Source organism: Micromys minutus (genome assembly GCF_963924665.1).
Source record: "Micromys minutus genome assembly, chromosome: X".
Classification (NCBI taxonomy): domain Eukaryota; kingdom Metazoa; phylum Chordata; class Mammalia; order Rodentia; family Muridae; genus Micromys; species Micromys minutus.
Genome location: NC_137970.1, coordinates 90281707 through 90300922, shown reverse-complemented (window position 1 = coordinate 90300922; position 19216 = coordinate 90281707). Strand labels below are relative to the sequence as shown.

General features: G+C 43.3%; 1 protein-coding gene across 2 annotated transcripts in view; it reads right to left on the bottom strand.

Annotated features, from left to right (window-relative positions):
- DOCK11 (dedicator of cytokinesis 11) overlaps positions 1-17787 on the bottom strand; it is a 170017-nt gene extending 152230 nt beyond the window's left edge. For both annotated transcript variants that reach the window (XM_080910695.1, XM_080910696.1), the window contains exon 1: positions 17612-17787. In XM_080910695.1, the coding sequence (XP_080766821.1) occupies positions 17612-17713 (102 nt within the window). In that variant the 5' untranslated portion in view covers positions 17714-17787. The remainder of the gene's footprint in view (positions 1-17611) is intronic.
- Between the last annotated feature and the right edge of the window lie 1429 nt (positions 17788-19216).

Genomic DNA, 19216 nt, shown 5'->3' with positions numbered 1-19216 from the left:
CCTTTGGAATTTTCCACCCTTGGCTTTGAAAAAGGTTAAAAAAAATAAACAAAGTAATGTCTCTGCCCCATGGTGAGCACTTTGTAGTCAAATAGAAGAAAGGGATGGAGGGGAGAAAAAAATGAGCAGAAAGAAGTGAGAGCTGGATGTGATGGTCCAACTTGTCATCCTAGCACCTGGGAAGGAGAGAAGATGAAGGAGAGAGAAAAAGAAAGAAGAAGGAAAAAAGGAAATAATGTAGGCATGTGTCCACACTGGGATAATGCTAGTTAGCATGGTGGAAAGTGAAGTAGGGGGGCCATGAAGTGGAGTACAGAGCCATGGATTTGCATACAAGGTAACAATGCGTGGAGGTGAAAGCCAGGAACATTATTCATGGGGAGTATGCATGTGGAGAAAGGGCTGGGAGTACAATTCGGTGGTAGAGTGACTGCTGAGCAAGAGGAGCTGTGAGGAGAGACCAGTTAGTGTTGAGTTATAGCCAGAAAAGAGAAGTGCTTAGAAGACAAAGGAAATAGTAAAAGGTAAGCCAGACCCGGGGGAGGGGGGCTGCTCTTACAGGGTTACAGTGGTTCAGAGGCAGAGTCTCCATTTGCTGCCATTCCTGTCCAGCGGGGTTTGCTGCCTCAAGAAATACAGGTTTGGAACAGGTGTGAGGTGTTGCCATTCCAGGCTAAGAAAAATTAGGATGAAAGAAAACAGGATAGGCATGCTGGGCACCAAATCCCCCCTCCGCCCTTGGGTCCCGAAATACCTGTTAGTGTCTGGTGGTCAGTAAACTGGGACCTTAACTCAATTTGGACAGTTGGTTTTGAATTAGAAATTCGTCAGCTACTTGATTTGGGGGTCTTGACTCATGCTGCTTGACAGCATGTACTGTCTTCAGGCTTGACTATGCACATACTCACAAAGCCATTCTTCTTACCAGAGCACAAGATCTGAGGCTTTTGATATCCTCCTTTCTGGTTCTCTAAAGTTAGGCTGCTACCCCCCATTGAATATTGTTAGCATTTTAATCTCTTGTCTTCTTGCCGATTGTAACTACACACACACACACACACACACACACACACACACACACCCTTCTTTCAGATTATACCTGTTTTAGTCAGGGTTTCTATTCCTGCACAAAACATCATGACCAAAAGGCAAGTTGGGGAGGAAGAGGTTTATTCAGCTTACACTTCCATATCACTGTTCATCACCAAAGGAAGTCAGGACTGGAACTCAAGCAGGTCAGGAGGTAGGAGCTGATGCAGAGGCCATGGAGGGATGTCACTTACTGGCTTGCTTCCCCTGGCTTGCTCAGCCTGCTTTGTTATAGAACCCAGGTCTACCAGCCCAGGGATGGCACCACCCACAATGGGCTGGGCCCTCCACCCTTGATCACTAGTTGAGAAAAATGCCTTACAGCTGGATTTCATGGAGGCATTTCCTCAACTGAGGCCCCTTTCGCTGTGATAACTCCAGCTTGTGTCAAGTTGACACAAAACCATCTAATACAATATCCTATTGCCGTGGCTTATGTCTACAAGTTTGCTCTAAATAGACTTAATCCACTATAAGGAAATCAGCAGAACATGAACCTCTGTTTCTGTTCAGTTAAAGCAACAGATCTAAAAGCATGTCCCTTGGGATTTTAGCATCAAGTGAATGAAAGTATCTGTATTGATCATCAGCCAAAGTAGCAATCAACCACATCACAGCATACCTTTCCGTTCAGTTAGCACACTCTCCAACAATACATTGCTTCCTACTTTCTTCTGCTATCTACAACAGGCCAAGACATTCCACACATCTGTCCTGAAATTCATTGATGTAGTGTACACTATCCATAAGCCATGGAGCTCATGCGAAGGCAAGCAGAAAGGAAGAGGCCCTGCAATCAGTACATTGGGAAAACAACACTAAAAATTAAAGGGCACTAAAAAGGAAAAGAACCCATAGCTTGGAGAAAATAAATGCTATCTTAGAAGTCTTTATAAATAAGTCCAGAATAGAACTATAGTTAATAGACTTGCACATTTAAAAATTAGTGGATTACTCTTACATAACAGCAGAAAACCTAATACAACCCGACTGAAAAATCTGAAGATTTATCTTATGTTAGCTTAGAAAAAATTGGGAATAATTTTCCCAACTAAAGAGTCCAAGAAAAGAACATAGGATAGAAGAAAGTAGAGAGATGTTGCTGGACATTTTGTAGTTCCAAATTTTGAAACAAAATCTGTGACTTTTTCCCCCCGACCTCTTCATAAGGATTTTCAATGCACAGCCAGATCAGTTACCCGAGGACCTGTAAAAGGATAGTTTGAGCCAGGGAGAAATGTAGCCGTGGCCAATTGGAACTGCTGCAAAAATAGCAAACACAACCCACGTCTATGATAGAGTGCTTCTTCAGAGCTGCAAGGAACTGCGCCATCAGACCATCGCAGGTATTATACTGGCCAGCAAGAGGAGGCTGAAACAAAAGCAGCCAGAAAACGTTTATGGTGTAGCTTTTGAAAATGGCAGAGACTCATTCTATGGAGAGAGGAAGTTTCAATTTACGGCTCAGTTAAAATCATGAAGTCAAGAAGGAACTCAGAGAGTTCCCTGTCTTTTCTTCTGCCCTCTACAACCACATGTTTTTAGAAACTTTACCTGGAAAGGCGTCCTGAAGTATCCTTGAAAACTCTGGGGGGTGCTGCCCCATCTAACTTGACCTTCAGCCTAGGTGAAGTATCTCTTACAAAGGACATATGAGAGGCATCTTGGGATTTGTGAGCCAGAGTTACTCGGTGATGTGAAAGCATCCTTTTCCCTTTTAAACATGTCTCCTGCACATATATCTACAGTGCTCCCCAACACACCTAAATACCCTTACTGCTTCTCTCTTTTCCTTAGCTGCAAGTGGAAAATTCCATAGGCCTGAACTGGCTAAGTGCCTGCATGTGTCTGGCCAACTTGTATCCTGAAACACCTTACTTAAGTCTGAAAGCAGTGCCATCTATAAGAACTCCAGACCAATGGAATCCTCTGTTGAGAAAAATCATTAATTATGAAGAATTTCAGAAAACAAGCTAATGGAAATCACAGATGACAAACCTGCATTTCTTTCTTTCAGCTAAAATACTCAAAGGGGGCTGGGAAGGCATCTGCACCTGGCCCACTGTCTGCTAGTCCATCAGATTCTGTTCTTCTTCTCTTCCATTATAAAGTCAGGAACACAATCAACCTCAGGAGCCCACCAACTCATGACCCTCTAGCCATGCTTCATGAACCTTTAGCCATTGAAAAAAAGGTTTCCCAGATATGGCTTCAGCTCACTCCTTATAACCAGGGAATACTTACTTTACTCATTAGAGGAAACCACAGATGTGATTAAATGAAGAATATTTGAGATGGGAAGACCATACTGCATTATGCACGTGGGACCAAAGTCAAAACAAAAGTTATTATACGTGGCTAGGAGTGTAGCACAGTGATGGAGCAGTTGTCCAGCATGTGCAGGGCCATGATTTCAATCACCAACACCACAAGAACAAAACAAGGATGTCTTATAATTGAGAGAGAGAAAGTGAGAGTGCTATGATGTAGAAGATGGACAGCTACTGTTGGGTTAAAGATGGAGACAGGGGTGCCAAAGAATGCAAGAGCCCCCCCTGGAAACTGAAGATGGTAACATACAGGATTCTCCTCTAGGGAGTATAGATTTGTGCAACCTTGGTTTCATCCCAGTGAAACCTATGTCAGACTACAACCTTTAGAACCAAAAAAATTCTTTGTTCTTTCTGGGACTAGCTAGTTCATTGAACTAGGGGAAAAGGCAGATTCTATTGTTCTGTTAAAGCAGCAGTTCTTAACCTGTTGGTGAACCTCTGGGGCTCGCATCTCAGATATCCTACAAAGCAGATATTTATATTACAATTCATAACAGTAGCAAATTCACAATTATGAAATAGGAATAAAAATAATCATATGGTTTGAGGTCAGTAAAACATGAGGAACTGTATTAAAAGGTCACACCATTAGGATGGCTGAGAACCACTGTGCTAAAGGAATGAAGCAATAAAATGGTTCCTAATGACACTCTGCTAGACTCATACATCAGTGCACGGCTCAGCCATCATCAGACATGCTTCCTCCTGCAGTAGAATGGAACAAATTTAGAGACCTACAGCCAGGCAACGTACAGAGAGTAAAAGACCTGGGACAGCCAGTCCTAAATGGGATTTCTTTAACAAATCTCTCTCCTCAGGCTCAACCAGAGGAGATGGAGAACACCAAGGAATCAAGGCCTTCTAAACACATGACTGACAAATATATAAACTCACAGAGGCAGTGGCAGCGTACACAGGACTTGCACGGGTTTAAGCCAGTTGGGAAGCCAGCTCTGAGACGGAGAGTGGACAAAAGCCATCATCCCTAACCAGAAGCTATCTATCTCTAATAGACAATCACGGCAATAGAAAAATTCATTTTCTCCCAAAAGGGAGTATACAATCTACACTTACAGACAGGTCCCATGCCAAGCAGTAGATTCCCAACATAAAATGAACTCAAGAGTATTTTTGAAGAATTTTTGCCTCCTAATGCTTTGTCTGGTTATTGTTTGTTTGTTTGTTTAACCTTATAGGTCATTTGCTTATTAGATTTTTTAATAGAATTTCTATATATGTGAATGAGTGTTCCCTGCATCTTTATATTTCACGTGTGCTTTTTCTGTGGCTATTTTTTCTGGTAGCTGTATTGTCTTATTATTCTAGTTTGTTTGCTTTTACTTCAGGGCATATTATTATTATTATTATTATTATTATTATTATTATTATTATTATTATGCCTGTTTGTTAATGAGCAAGAGAAAAAGAAAGGATGTGACTTGGGCAGACAGGAATGTGAGGAGGATTTAGGAGTTGAGGGAGGGAAACCACAATCAGAATATATTGCATAAAAAATCAATTTTCAATAAAATAAGTAAATAAACAAAAAGTCTGTGTCCTTTGAAGACACTAAGTCTGTGACAATGTGCTAAGTCAGGAGTGGGAAACTGATGCACCACATCTCGAGGGTCCAACTCTCTGCTTGACCCACTGCTGGACCTTCTTACCAGGGCGCTTAGCCTCCTGTGAGTTTGCTAAGCAGCCCCCTCCATTTCTCAGTACACTGTTCAGCTGTATAGAGCTTAAGCTGAGTCAAGGTAAAGGCACAGCATCCCTGCTCAGGAGACCTAGCAGAATGACAAGAAGTTACTTGTAGAGGAGCTGGTATCCTACCAGGAAACCAAGTAGGTGCTCAGATATGGATAGGCAAGAGATCAGTTTAGGGACACAGGAGCTGGAAACGTAATACATGGTAGATTACCTGGTCAATGTATGGGAGTCTGCTGAGTCCATCTAGCAACACACTCACACACACACACACACACACACACACACACACACACACACACACACATACTTTATATTGTCTTTCAGACAAGGTCACATTGTGAGGTCCTGCCTGACCACTATGCAGACAAGGCTAGCCTTGAACTAATAGAGATCTGTCTATCTTGGCCTCATGAGTACTGGGATTAAAGACATGTGCCACCACATCAGACAACATATATGTTTTATATATATATATATATGTGTGTGTGTGTGTGTGTGTGTGTTATATTACATATTATATATTACATGTTACATGTATATAATATGTAATATAGCCTATAATATGATATATGAGCTGTGATATAATGGAATAATTTATATTAAAATATAAATATATAACATATTTATATATGTTAAATTTGTGGTTGGCCTGGCTATATAAGACCTTGTTTCAATGTAAGTGAATGAATAAATAAATAAAAACAACTAAATAAATACAAATATATAGGGACAACCAGCAATTTATACAACTTAAAACCAAGGACCTGGACCCTGAATGTGAGAAACTCTTGATGTTTCCAATACTGGATATTTCCAATACTGGAGCAGGACTGTGCTCTAAGTAGTGAAAGTAAGAAGGGTGGGAAGCAAAGAGAAAGCTAGTGAGTTGTTAGAGAATTGAAGCAAGAAGTCTTATCAAATTCTTTTTGGGGTCATTTTAGCACTCCTAGTGAGAATTATGACAAGCTATTTGGTAGGGACAGACAGACAGACATCAATTTCCTCTGTGAGCAGTCAGGTCAGTCACTAGAAGTAAAGGAACAAGTCTCCCTGGGGCAAGTTTGAAAGGAGAGCATTCTTTGCTTCCAGAGCAATAGAGCTTGTCATAAACACTCTCTGGACAAAAATAAGAGCCACAGCCCTCTTGTGAGATCTCAAATAATAACTCTGTTCAGTTTATGCAATAGTTGATGCCAAGTATCCTTGTACATCAGTCATTTCTTGGTGGTAAGGTAGGCACCTTGCACAGTGCTATTAACCTTTAAAAATAAATTTGTCACGCCAACAGCACTGTTCCATGTACTCGTGAGCATTGTGACAACAGGCCCTGGAAGTCATAAAATTGGCCAATTCTCCAGTGAGAAAACTAAACTACTAATATAAAAGGCATGGAAAGAAATATAAATGGTGTTATTTTGGGAGAGAACTAACCAATTTGGAAAAAAACAAAAAACCAAAAACATTCTAAGAGAAGGTCCAGGAAAATGATCCTAGGTACCTCTGCAGAGCTAAAGTTCTGAAGTGTTCTTTTTCTATATATTTATTCAAACAGTAAAGAAAGGAAGAGCAGCTGACGGTAACCAGTTCTTAAATAAATAATAATCTTGTCTTTAACTGCCACTTTCCCACTAAAGAAACCAAGCCTGTTTGGAAATGAACATGGCTTCTTATAAGCCATCACCAAGCCACACAGGAAGTTCCTTCCCCTTGTGGAACCTGGGAGGCACACCACTGTTGCATTGTCACATGACTTCTCTGAAGGGGAAAGAGACAGCTGGAGTTCATTACCGGTCCCTATCATTTGAAAGTGATGGATGACCTATGGCCTGCCTCACTAGAACCCACACCTCTGTTTCTCCATTTATAGCTTAGGAGTGTTAGCACTATAGTACATATTTAATGCTGACCCACAGTCATATGACATCATAGACATAACAGCCCTTTTGACTCTCCTTAAAATTCTGGCTCTAAACAGGTGTGGAGAGATGGTTTCTCAGTTAAGAGAAATGGCTGCTCTTCTAGAGGACATGGGTTCAATTCCCCAGCACCCACCTAGCAACTCACAATTGTCTGTAACTTCAGTTCCAGGAGATATGTATACAAATGCAAATGAAATATCTATACACATAAAAATAAAATAAAATAAATCTTAAAAACTAAAATTGGGGTTATGGAGATACAAGACCTTGGCATCATCTGAAAAACATTCTACACAAACTAGCTGGCCTTCCATCACAATGCACTGAAAGCTTCAAATGAAGATATTTTGTCCCAAGGACTTCAAAGCACAGTGGCAAAGTATCTCCAGTTGTATCTCAGTTGGTAAAATACCTCCGTCATTAGAGAAAGCACCAGGGTGGGGAAACTAAAAAAAATCTGAACATCTAATGCTTTGCAGCACCTTGAGATATATGCAGTCCAACATAAGCTGTCAAGAAAGCAGGAAGAGCCTTCCTGTAGATGATAAACTCTGTAAGCAATAAAAATAAAGTGGCAAAGAATCACAGGAAATAATTAAGAGCAAAATCTAGGTGTGATTGTGCAAGGTTTTGCATGAACAATAGAGAAACCACGTGTAGCTAGAATGACTGCAGTTGTTTCCCGACAGACTTGACTGGGGAGCTGGATATGCCACCCTTTACGGAATCTAGCTTGTTATTACAAAACCTGAATGGCAGAATACAAAAGGACACTGGGACTATGGGTGTAGCTCAGTAGTAGCATGCATGGCTAGCATCTGTGAGGCCCTGGGGTTTTATCCCCAACAACACAAAAAGAGGACATAAAGCCTTGGATGATATTGAGAAGCAACAAGGCATGGTTTGTGTGTGTGTGTGTGTGTGTGTGTGTGTTTTCATGTGCTCAAGAGCACAAGTATATACAGGAAGGCGTGCACCCTAATGTGTGCTCATGCATATGGAAGCCAGAGAACAAGTTTGTGGTCTCGGTTGTTCTCCCCACCCCAACTATCTCTCACTAGCCTAGAGCTCACAGAGTAGGCTAAACTGGCTGAGCCTTGAGCCCAGGGATACACTAGTCTCCACCTTCTCAGAACTGGGATTACAAGGGTGTATCACCATGCCTGACTTTTCTCCTATGGGTTCTGGAGCTCAAGGCCACGTCTTCAACTAAGCATTTTACTTCCCGAGTTATCTCTCCTAGCACAACATTCATGTGGATCCTATGTTTTAATGTGTTCTTAATGCACTGGCCTAAAGTCATCCTGCTAGCAAGCAGTTGGGTGATGTGCTTTCAGAGCCCAGGCTCTTCTTACCTATTGCTCTAACAAGCATGAGCTTAGAGACAACAGCAGCTTGGTGAGACTGCCTCTTTGCCCCACTCCAGTTTCTATTCAGGAAGCCTCCGGGGTGGGGCTGTGCAAAGAATCAAAAAGGCATCTGGCTCCAGGTTGATATAAACGGCAGACCAGTGTTAGCCAGGAGTTCTTCCGACTTCCTGGCAAAATCTATAGAAAATCAGGAGATCTGAATCCCAAGAAGAAACATATTCTAAAAGTACACTTATGGTTTGTGAATCATAAAACAAAACAGAACAAAACAAAAACCATAAGAAAGGAGGAACTGTTTGAGCTCTCTCTCCCTCCCATGGTTTCCGGTTTCAGTGGTAAATAAAATTTAGAGAATAAAACTACAGTTTTCAACACATCTTGTCGATGACTCTGTATCTCAGGAGAAAACTGTCAAGTGGGTGAATTAATCCTCTGTACTAAGTTGTAACTCTAAATGGACTCAGTAGATGGTGTATCTGTGTGTGAATGCCTGTGCAATTTTGTGTGTGTGTGTGTGTGTGCGTGTGTATGTATGTGTGTGTGAGGGAGAGAGAGAGAGAGAGAGAGAGAGAGAGAGAGAGAGAATTATTAAAGAAGTAGTCATGAATTTTGGAGGAAATAGGAGGACTTGGAAAGTGAGAGGAGGTAAGAGTTATCGCAATGCACTACTCAAATGAAGTTCTCAAAATATTTGAAAACTAAATATTTTTTAAAGCAAGGTTGGGACTTCCAAGATGGCTCAGCAGATTATAACATACTACCAAACATATATATATATATATATATATACACCATACTCCTGACTTGAGTTCAGTCCCAGACATCCACTTAGTGAAAGGAGAGAAACAACTCCTGCAAGAAAGAAACAACTCCTGCAAGATAGCCTCTGACCCTCACAGGCACATTATACACACACTCACACACACATACACCACTAATAGAATGTTGATATAGTATATTAATTAATTAACTAAAAGACAGGAGTGTGGAAATTGGGTAGGTAACAACCACTGATTAGAGTCCACAGAGGTCAAAAAAGGGAATGACAATGTGAGCTACACACATATACTACAAATTTCTCACCATTACATGTCACTGCTAACACTCACCATTCCTATAAAACATGGGGGAGGGGAACTCTATAGGAAAATCATCCAGATAAACAGTGTTGTTAGTGAAGGCTTATTCAGCCTTGTTAAGACCAGAAGAGACTAAAATCTGAACAAATGTTTAAAAAACAATCAGAAAGTGTCAGGGAACTGGGACAAGGATAACAGGATTAGCCAACTGAAGATAGAAGACAAAATTATAGCACTGTGTCTGCTTTCCACCTTCTCTACATCAGTTACTACTGTGCATCCTATCTTCATGTCTGGATCAGGAGTCCCTTAAGGGTAGAAACTATTACATTAGTCTCCCTGGGCACTGGGCAAAGGAATCTGGCTAGCTTCTCAGTCCCAAGATCTATTAAAGCCAACTGTTAGAGCAGGGGGTCTTCCCACCCCCACTCATGAGTATGGATGTGCGTGCATATCTATGTGTGTGATAACTTCTACTAAAATTCTAATGGGAAGTCTAGGGCGTGCCTCCAGATTACTCTTCCCTATCCTGGATCCCACTTCCTAATCTCTCCCAAAAGGTGCAAGCCTCCTCCGTCACTGAATCACTCCTACAATCTTATCTCTGTCAGTTCAGCTCAGCCCGAGTCCTTTCCTGGTTCTTCCTCCCTTTCCTGATTCCATTTGCAACACTTTCCTCTCTGCATTCAAGAACCACAGGCTTCTGCCAAAATGAAACCCTACATGCTTGAACTCCCTTTAGAATGTTCTCACTGAAACCTGGTCTGACACTCACAATTCTTTTAAATAGAGCATGCTCATTTTCTCCTCCCTTCTTTATCACCTTCCTCCTATTCACCTAAGCTGTAAAAAGTCAAAATTAGCATGACTCCACCTCTCTCTTCCTCCCCCATGTTTCTCTTCCCCCTGCTCCCACTCCCGCTTCAACACTCATCACATGCTATAGATTTAATCACTGAGCTGTCTCTTATCTCATTCCTCACTGCTTCAGTTAAGGCTCCTGGACTGTATATTTTCACTAGTTCCCTGCTTTCAGGCTTTTCTCCCAATACTCAAGAATGTCCCATAGCTGTGTACCAAATGCAAACTGTGCACCTACTGCATTCTAGGCACCCTATGACGTGCCCATACCTGGAAGGAATAGGGGCCGTTCTCTAGTAGATACTGAGGTATTTCGTTTTGTTGTTTTCCTCAACATTCCTTTACTGATTTTTCAATTTTTCTTTTTTCCTTTTTTCTTTCTTTCATTTTTTAAGTTCTTTGAGTGTTTCATGCATTGTATTTTGGTGTTTTAATCACCCCTCCCCCAACTCTTCACAGATCCACACTCTCCTGCTCACTCAACTTTGTGTCTTTTGAATTTTAAATCTATTTCGACTAATTTATGTTGCCCAAATGTTCCTGAATCTGTGCTCTTCCACTGTAGCACGGTCAACATACCAGGAAAACTGTCTCTCCCTGAACCTTCGTTTTGATACTATACAAAGCGCCTGACAACCAGTTTTCATACGTTACTTGACTCCTCAGGAGGGTACCACTTATATCTGTCCCCATTCCACAGACAAGGTTACCTGCCTTTGTGCACAGTGCAAGTAGCAGCAGAAGTCAGACTTCAGACAAGGGTTCACTTCAGCTCCAGGGCACTGCCTCTTTTGTTTAGTAGAAAACTGAACACTTGAAACCAAGTAAACCACAATGATCATGGTGTGAAGAATCTTAAAATCAAGGCATGTGCATAATGAAGGAAAGAAATGAAGGGTCTCTGACTTTCTGAAAGTGAAATTTTAAATGGCCGGGTGGTTATCTCCACACACTTCAAGGGTTGTCATAGGAAAAAGGAAGCAAACTTTCCATGTGGTTCCAAAATGTTGCTTGCAGATTAGCACAGAACTCAGCAGAGTAAATTTCAACTCAAGTTTACCAATACAGCCGCCTAACATAAAAAGGACTTTAAGAAGAATCTAACCAATTCTTTTTCAGATGTTTCTAGGGGACATTCTCACCTGGGTATAAAAGTGGTCCAAATTAGCCTGGGGATGACTTTAAAGAACATGGATGGGTGATCTCACCCTTGACTTAGCCAAACAGAATTGTGAAGGGTTGAGATGATTGTTGCAAGAATCCAAAACAAGAAAACAAGTCTGGATCAAGGATCCCTGTCCTTAAAAGAATTAATATAGATGGGCCATCAACATAGGAAACACTATTCAATTTCGACAGTAATCAAAGAAATACAATTTATAACCTCAATATACTCTTTATAGTTTACCAGATTACAAAGATGAAGATTCTTAACCAAGGTCAGCACAGGAGAGGAGAAATATAAACTCTCATGTTCTACTGGTGAAATGCATTGGAACAACTTTATAAAGAACAATTTAACACTATTCTGTTTTGCTTTGGCTTTTTTTTTTTTATTAACAGGGAATTGTTTGTGGTGCTGAAGATGGAGCTCAAGGCAAATTTTCTCTTCACTCCTAAGAGAAAATTTCAATACTAAAAATGCATATGAGCTTTGAACAGGGAATTCCATAGCAAGAAGATTAATCTATGGGCAAAATCTATCAAATCTGAAAATATCCTCTCAAAACTGTTTGACTCAGCTAACAGAACTGCAATGATGGAATGCTGTATTTTAGCACCATCTAATATGGTAGCCTCCAACCACATGTGGCTCCTAAGAATAAGGTTCCTAAGAAGCTAAACTATGGCAAGGGCAATTTAGGGAATGATTTTAATTCATTTAAATTTAAAGTGTCAGGCATGCCTGAAATCCCAGGAGGCTGAGGCACAAGAATTACAAATTCAAAACTAGCCTTGGCTAGATAGAAAGACACTATCTCAAAATACAAAATAAAGTAAAAATCTAGTTATCTATGACACTAGACAACTCATGTTTAGAGAGGCATGAAACTAGAAACTACTGGGCCAGGGAGACAGCTCAGCAGGTAAAGGGCTAGCAAAGCAAGCCTGATGACCTGAGTTTAATCCCTGGAACACACATAAAAAGCCAGGTGCAGGGGCCTGTCATTCCAGGTCCCCTCCCCCTGAGAGATGTGAGGCCAAGGCAATTCTCTTGCCTTGAAGCTCCTCGGTCAGCTAGCCTGGAGTATACAGCTTACCAAAAACAAGCGAGGCCCTGCCTTAACCAAGCAGAAGAGAACCAACTATTGTAAACTGTCCTCTGACCTCCACATAGACACTGTGATGAAAATGCCTAACTAGATGCACACATGGGCATGTGAGCACACATACACACGTGCATGCATGCAAAAATATTTTTTCATCTAAAAACTATAAAGAATCAATCAATGAAGAATGGTTTATCTATTTAAAAAAAAAAAAAAAAAAAAAAAACTCCTAATAGGATTGTTGGCGATTTTATTAAATACGCTTTGAGAGAGTAGGTTGGCTAATATGAGCAGATATAAATAAGATATAGATAAGAGAAAATTTATGTAAGGGCTGGCTAGATGGCTTTGTATAACCACAAAATAAAAACATTTAAATATTCATATATAAAAGTCAAAATACATACATTAGAACACTGAGTTCCTTTGGACCAATGACATACTGATACTTTAATCTTTTTCTTCTCTAAGTTATTTTTTTTGATGAATAAGTATTTTTAAGTGGTAAAGCAATAAATGTTTAAAGAGAGGTCACTGGTAATCAACCCAGAGAATGGATTTAACATGTTAAACTTAGAAAACAAATTCTAGGACTGGAGAGATATCAAAGTGTGGAAGGGTGCTTGCTGTCCGAGAATGAGTACTGGAGTTTACATTCCCCAGTACCTCGTTAAAAAGCCAGGTATGGCTGTGGGCACAGTGGGACTGGGGTGCAGAGGCAAGAGGATGATCAATCTAAGAATGGCTACTTCCGGTCACCGGGAGATCTTGATTCAAGGAAATTAAGTTGTCAAGTGACAGAACAGGGCACCAGTGGTCTCTGATTTATGCATGGGTATGCACCAAAAAGAGGGGGTAAAGTTTTTGTTTTTGTTTGGTTGGGTTTTTTTTTTTTTTGTTTGTTTGTTTCTGCTTCAGTGAAGGCTCAGTGAGATGGTCTTTGGTTTTCTAACAAAATGAGTTACTCCTTTGGACAAACTAGAGGAGTGGGTCATCTCGAACCCTACTAACAAGAGAAGCTACCAAAAGGAATAATATGGGATTCTTATGTTCCGGTGCCAAGGCTGTGGCTAACATTTCTTACTCTCAGTTCAATAAGAGCCGAACTAAATCTTTGAACTGTAAAGGCATGCTCAAGAAGCCAAAATTGAAGCCAGGTATGGCAGTACATATCTGTAAACCCCCAGCATTCAGGAGGCTGATGTTAGGAAAGCCATGAGTTAAGTAAGTAAACAAACACAACCAAGTTAGGTTAGAAGATTAGCACCTAGTACACTCTAGGACCATGAGTTCTGTCCCCAGCATCAGAGAAAGGAAAGGCCAAGTTGAAACTGACTATATTCTACAGTGGAAGCTTCACCTCCTTCCAAATGAAACTGTAGATTTTGTCCTATATTAAGTACTTTCCACAAAACCCCTGGGAAGAGGGAACAGAGGAGCTACTGAGTTTTTCAATTCTTGCCCAAAGGCAAGTAAGACAACTCAGGCAGTTGTGAGTGGCGGGTGGAGGAAGTGAACAGCTGCAGACCCTTGTCGGCCTTTCTCAGTTCTAGAGAGCTAGCTACTCTCATTTGAAATCCCTTGACGCTGTCTGAATTACCTTGCCTCAAGAGGCTATAACTGGTAATATCTAACAACTTTTGGCTGATCATAAGTAGCAAGCACTATTTAAACTCCTACTAGAAAATACAGTGGGCTTATTGAATGGATTTGGTCACCAGCAGGCACCAAGAACTATAAGCTGAAGAATAATGCAGAACTCTGCACTTTAAATGTGCATGTATGTTAACATTTTCCATTAGCCTCAATCCTCACTGGTGGGGGTTATCTTGCTGCTCCCCAAGGCTCTCTTGAGATATCCTTGTCAATGGCAATTGGATAATTATCCCTTTCCCTGCTTTAAAACCGATCTTCATAAAAATGCTGAACTCACTAGAACATACAGCCATGAAACAGCCTCTCTTTCTCCGCCTGTTTCATTACATAGTTAATACATTCATGGAAATACTAATAATGGAATGCTATATATAGCCAGGGCCCAAGCCTTCTGAATTTTTGGAACAGTGAGCAGAACTGAATGACGTTATGGACATGCCAACAAGGGTGTAACTGTAAAAAAAAAAAAAAAAAAAAAAAAAAAAAAAACTAAACAGGAAATAGCATATATTTGTTCAGCTTGGTAGAGTTTCCAAGCTCTATCAAGAGTTACATGGGAAGAAAAGTGTGGCCTGCTGTGCTAAGGACTCCAACTTATGCTGAAACTCATACTATCTTGGGTTTACGGCAGCAAGTGTAAATCCCATCTCAGCTGTCCCTCAATAAACACTTGGGGCTTACATCAGAACTGAACCAGAAGTTGACAGCAGCTGTTGCATGGTTGTTTTGCTCCCCGGTCACCCAAGGCTTTCCTAACTCTGCTTAACAGGTCTATGAAGTAAAAACCAACAAAAAAAACCAAAACCAACCAGACAGCAAGAAACAGGAAGGAAAGTAATACTTGAGAGTGAATGTACTGTTTAAAGCTATTTATCTCTTAATTGACAAGTAGTGCTATTGAAGACCCTAAGATTGATTAGTATTTCACACAGAGACACCCTACATTGGAACTAAATAAATGAATAAAAGATCCTAGAGCTCAATGAACTGACTTAGATCACTAGAAACTGCTCCCTCAGCCCTCCAAGTGTTAATACACATCACATACCACAGAGATGAGTAGATTTCACTCTTTACTATCCCCTTGTATAAGCTAAAAATTGATGCCAAGTGAGGTCGGCTGACCATGAAACCCTGGCCATAGGCTGTAGCTCCAAGAAGAGTCTTTTTTCTTAATAGATTTTTGTTCCATTGTTGCCAAGAATGGAGAGGTAGGAATAAACCACTGCACCCGTGCTACACAAAAATTAGAGTTGGCACATGTCTGTAATCCAACACCAGGGAAGCTGAAGCAGGAGGACTACCAAGTACAAGGCCAGAGTTCCAGGCCAGCCTGGGCTACAGACTGAGACCCTGTCTCAATACTGATCTTTTTTTAAAGCCTAAAACCTCACAAAGAATGTTAATATTTTACTGTTTAGGGAGGGAGGAAGGCAGGTCAAATGCTGGTCAAATCCCAGCAGAGGTTGCCTGTGCCCCATTTATTTTCCTTACACCATCTGTCCATCTTCCCTCTCTCTTCCCATGCTGTGGTAGGTGGCCAGTCACTCCTCGGGGAAGGTTTTCTTTCTTTATGATTTTAGAAACGCCATTCTTGTGCTAGGATCACTTGTGTCTGGATCACTTGCTAATAACCACTGAAGATGACAGCCAGGTATAAATGCCTTGCACACAGCTTGTGGTCCTCTCTTAAATGGCCCTGACGACAAGTGAAGTTCTGATCTGACCTCAACAGGGTCTGGCACCAAATTCCAAGAGAAACATACAATAAGCCAAACCCATTAAAACAACATTAAAGGTCTGGGTTTAGCTTCACCAAGCAGCAGGATTAAACTTCAAGGGTCCAGCCATGATAAAGACATTTCTTTAAAGTCACTTGGCTTTGCACAGTGGCAGCTATTAGAAATCCGATTTTTATCTCAAAGGTACATATTTTACCTTTGAACCTCTTCCAGAACTCACACTAATGTCAACTTTCCCCACTGTTAGGATCAGGCCCCTTGCCTCGCTTTAAGGTTGGTTTTATTGCTGATTCTACAAGATCAACATAAAAATTACAAGGAAAAGCTGCGAGGTTCCCTTCCCGGGATAAGTTGTGCTAACAAAAAGCCCTTTCTTAACTGGTGAGATTTAAACACAGCAAATGATGCAAAATAATATAGGAGTGGAAAGAGACAAAAGCCAGCAAATCTGCAAAACAAAGTAACAAAAAACATGCTAATGAATCAGTCCCGCTGCTTATTTAAGGTTTGGTCCCTAGTCCAAAATTCAGCAACCGGGGGCGGGGGTCTTTAAAAGAGAAGGAGCAAGTGCCCCTTAACATCCAAGGCTTCCCTCCAGATTTAGACAATCTGAACAGGGCTGATGAGGGTGCTCCGTTGTGCGGGGGAGGGGTGGTTTTCCCCGGAGGGGGGGGGAGTGTCAGAAAGCTTCCAATCCCCATCCCCCAGCTCTACCCGCCGGCCACCAAGACATCCCCAGTTCTCTGCGGTACACTTCTGGTTCTAGGATCTTCATCCTTAGACAACAACATCCAGTTTTCCCCCCATCCTTTTGCTTCCAAGCGCTCAGAAGTCTTAGAAGCCATCCTCTCCCAGAGGCGACTGACTCAAAGCCCACTCAGGCGCAGACCCCTGTTGTTTCAAATCTTCTCCCTCTGCCTTAGTTGGCAGCACCCCTTAACACTCACCCATCACCACCCTCCCTCTCCTCAGTAGCAGGAGGAAGTCACTATGCTTCCTCTGTCCACACCGCCCGCCAGAGCTTGGGCGCCCTGGGCTTTTGGGTGGGGTTTTTTGTGTGTGAGTGCGTGTGTGCGCGTGTTCTCGATGTGTATCCGCGCTCAAGTATGTCTACGCTCATCGCATCCTTCCGCCCAGGCTGCCCCAGGTGCCCTCCTAAAGGGATCCGGATCTCCTCCTGCCCTCATCTCCAGCTCTTTGTGCGAGGGTCCGGGGAAACTGGAGGTGTGATCTGAAGCTTTCTGCCGCCCCCGCCCGGGCGGGGACCCCACGCTCCGTCCGCAGCTCTGTGAATCCCGTTTTGCCCTTCAGCTTTCAGCCAGCGCACGCTGGTGGAGCAGCCAGAGCACTGTCCTGTGGCGCCTGAGACTCCCCACCCCCGGGCAGCCGGTCGCCAGAGTGAAAACTTAACTAGAACCGAGGATGAAAGAGAAGAGAGCTCCTAGCGCACCGACCGCCGCTGCGCCCATCCTGCCCGCGGTCCGCAACGCGCGCGCGGGAAGCTACCGCACCGCTCCCGGTGTGAACGCCTCCCCCCCCCCCCACACACACACCCGGGACTCCCCTTCGCTCGACCACTCACCAGCACCACGGAGCCCCGCACGGCCTCCGACACGCTCTGGCGGAGCTCGGCTGCTGTGCCGGGCTTGCTCAGCCGCTTGGTGAATTTGCGCACTTCGGCCATGGCAGCGGAGACGGGCAGGTCTCGGCGGGCGCGCTCAGTGCCCCGGGCCCGGGCGGCCGCTGCTGCTGCCTGTGTTTACACGCCGACCGGCCGGCCACATCTCAGCTTGCCGCCCCGCGCCCAGCTCCCGCGGCTCCTCCTCCTGCGCGCCGCTCCTCCCTCTTTCCCTCCTTTTTGCTCTAGCCTTTGCAAGCTCCGGGTCCTGCCGGCGGCAGCAGCTGCTCCCTCTCCTCAAGGGCCCCGACCTGAGTGGCCAACAGCCAAAGGAGGAGGGTGTGTCTCCTGGAGGGGGAGGGAGTGCTGGAGGTGGGGGCGAGGGTCACGCGGGAAGAGAGGGAAGTGGCAAGCACCCGGGCTCCGCCCGCAGCTGATGTTGCTGGTGCAGCCGCATCCGGGAGGCTCGATGAGGCTGCTTCTTTTTCCGAGTGTATGGCGCGGGAGGGGGTCAGAGGTGGGTGATGAAATGTCTCCAAGACTAGGGTGTGTTGTGCCTCAAGGGTCCTCTGCTTCCCTTAAGACTTCGGAACCAGCGCGGGGGTGGGAGAAGTCTCAGTTGTCCCTAACCCGGCAGCCCCTAGGTCCCAGGCGGCTAGAGGCTGCGAAACAACATGGAGCAGCGTGCCTCCTATTGTGTACTCTGCCTGGTTGGGTCTGCCCTATGTCAAAGGAAGGAAGAGCAGGTTTGCTGCAGGAAAGACTTGTCTGGGTCCTGTACCCAACCCACTTCATTTCCCCATCCAGACATCCACCTCATAGGGCAACCAGAGGACAGGCTTCTAGAAATGTGTTTTACCCAGGCAGGGAAAGCTGGGTGGTGAGGGGCCCCAGAGCCTGTGATGAGTTGTATAGTTCTGCCTTGACTCTACAAGGACTAGGTGGCCCCAGTGCTCCCTGGGAAGGCATTTGGAGGATTTACCAATCCTCTAGCATTTACCTGTGCCCCACAACTCTCTCACCCTTTCCTTAGTTTCCCTCCAAGAAATTGTTTTCCCAAGAATCAAAGACCACCGTCTTACTAGGTGTAAAGCATGCATGCTTAAGACACAAATAAGAGAAATCTCGGAGTGCTAGTGACCCTGCTAAGACTTAACTCTGAAATGAAAGGCCCACTTCACTTATTTTAAGTTTGAAATGGCCCATCACCAGGGATCCAATCTGCCCTCTTGAGGATTTCCAGTGGTGCCCATATGGCACTTTCTACACTTCTCAGGCCTTCAAAGAGCAAAGTCACACACCTACACAAGGACTTTGTTATGGAAACTAGGGCAGGCTGTGGACTCCAGGAACCCAGAAAGCAGCAAGCCAAGTTGGCCACCTTCACATTGGTCCTGATAAAAAAGCACAGAAGGAGGGTTCCTCCAGGACCTGGAAGTCCTCTAAGGGACTGGCATTGGGGCATTGTCCTATATGTTGACCTCACAGTGTTTTGTGTATGTGTGTGTGTGTGTGTGTGTGTGTGTGTGTGTGTGTGTGTGTGTGTGAGGGGGCAGGGGTGGGGGTGGG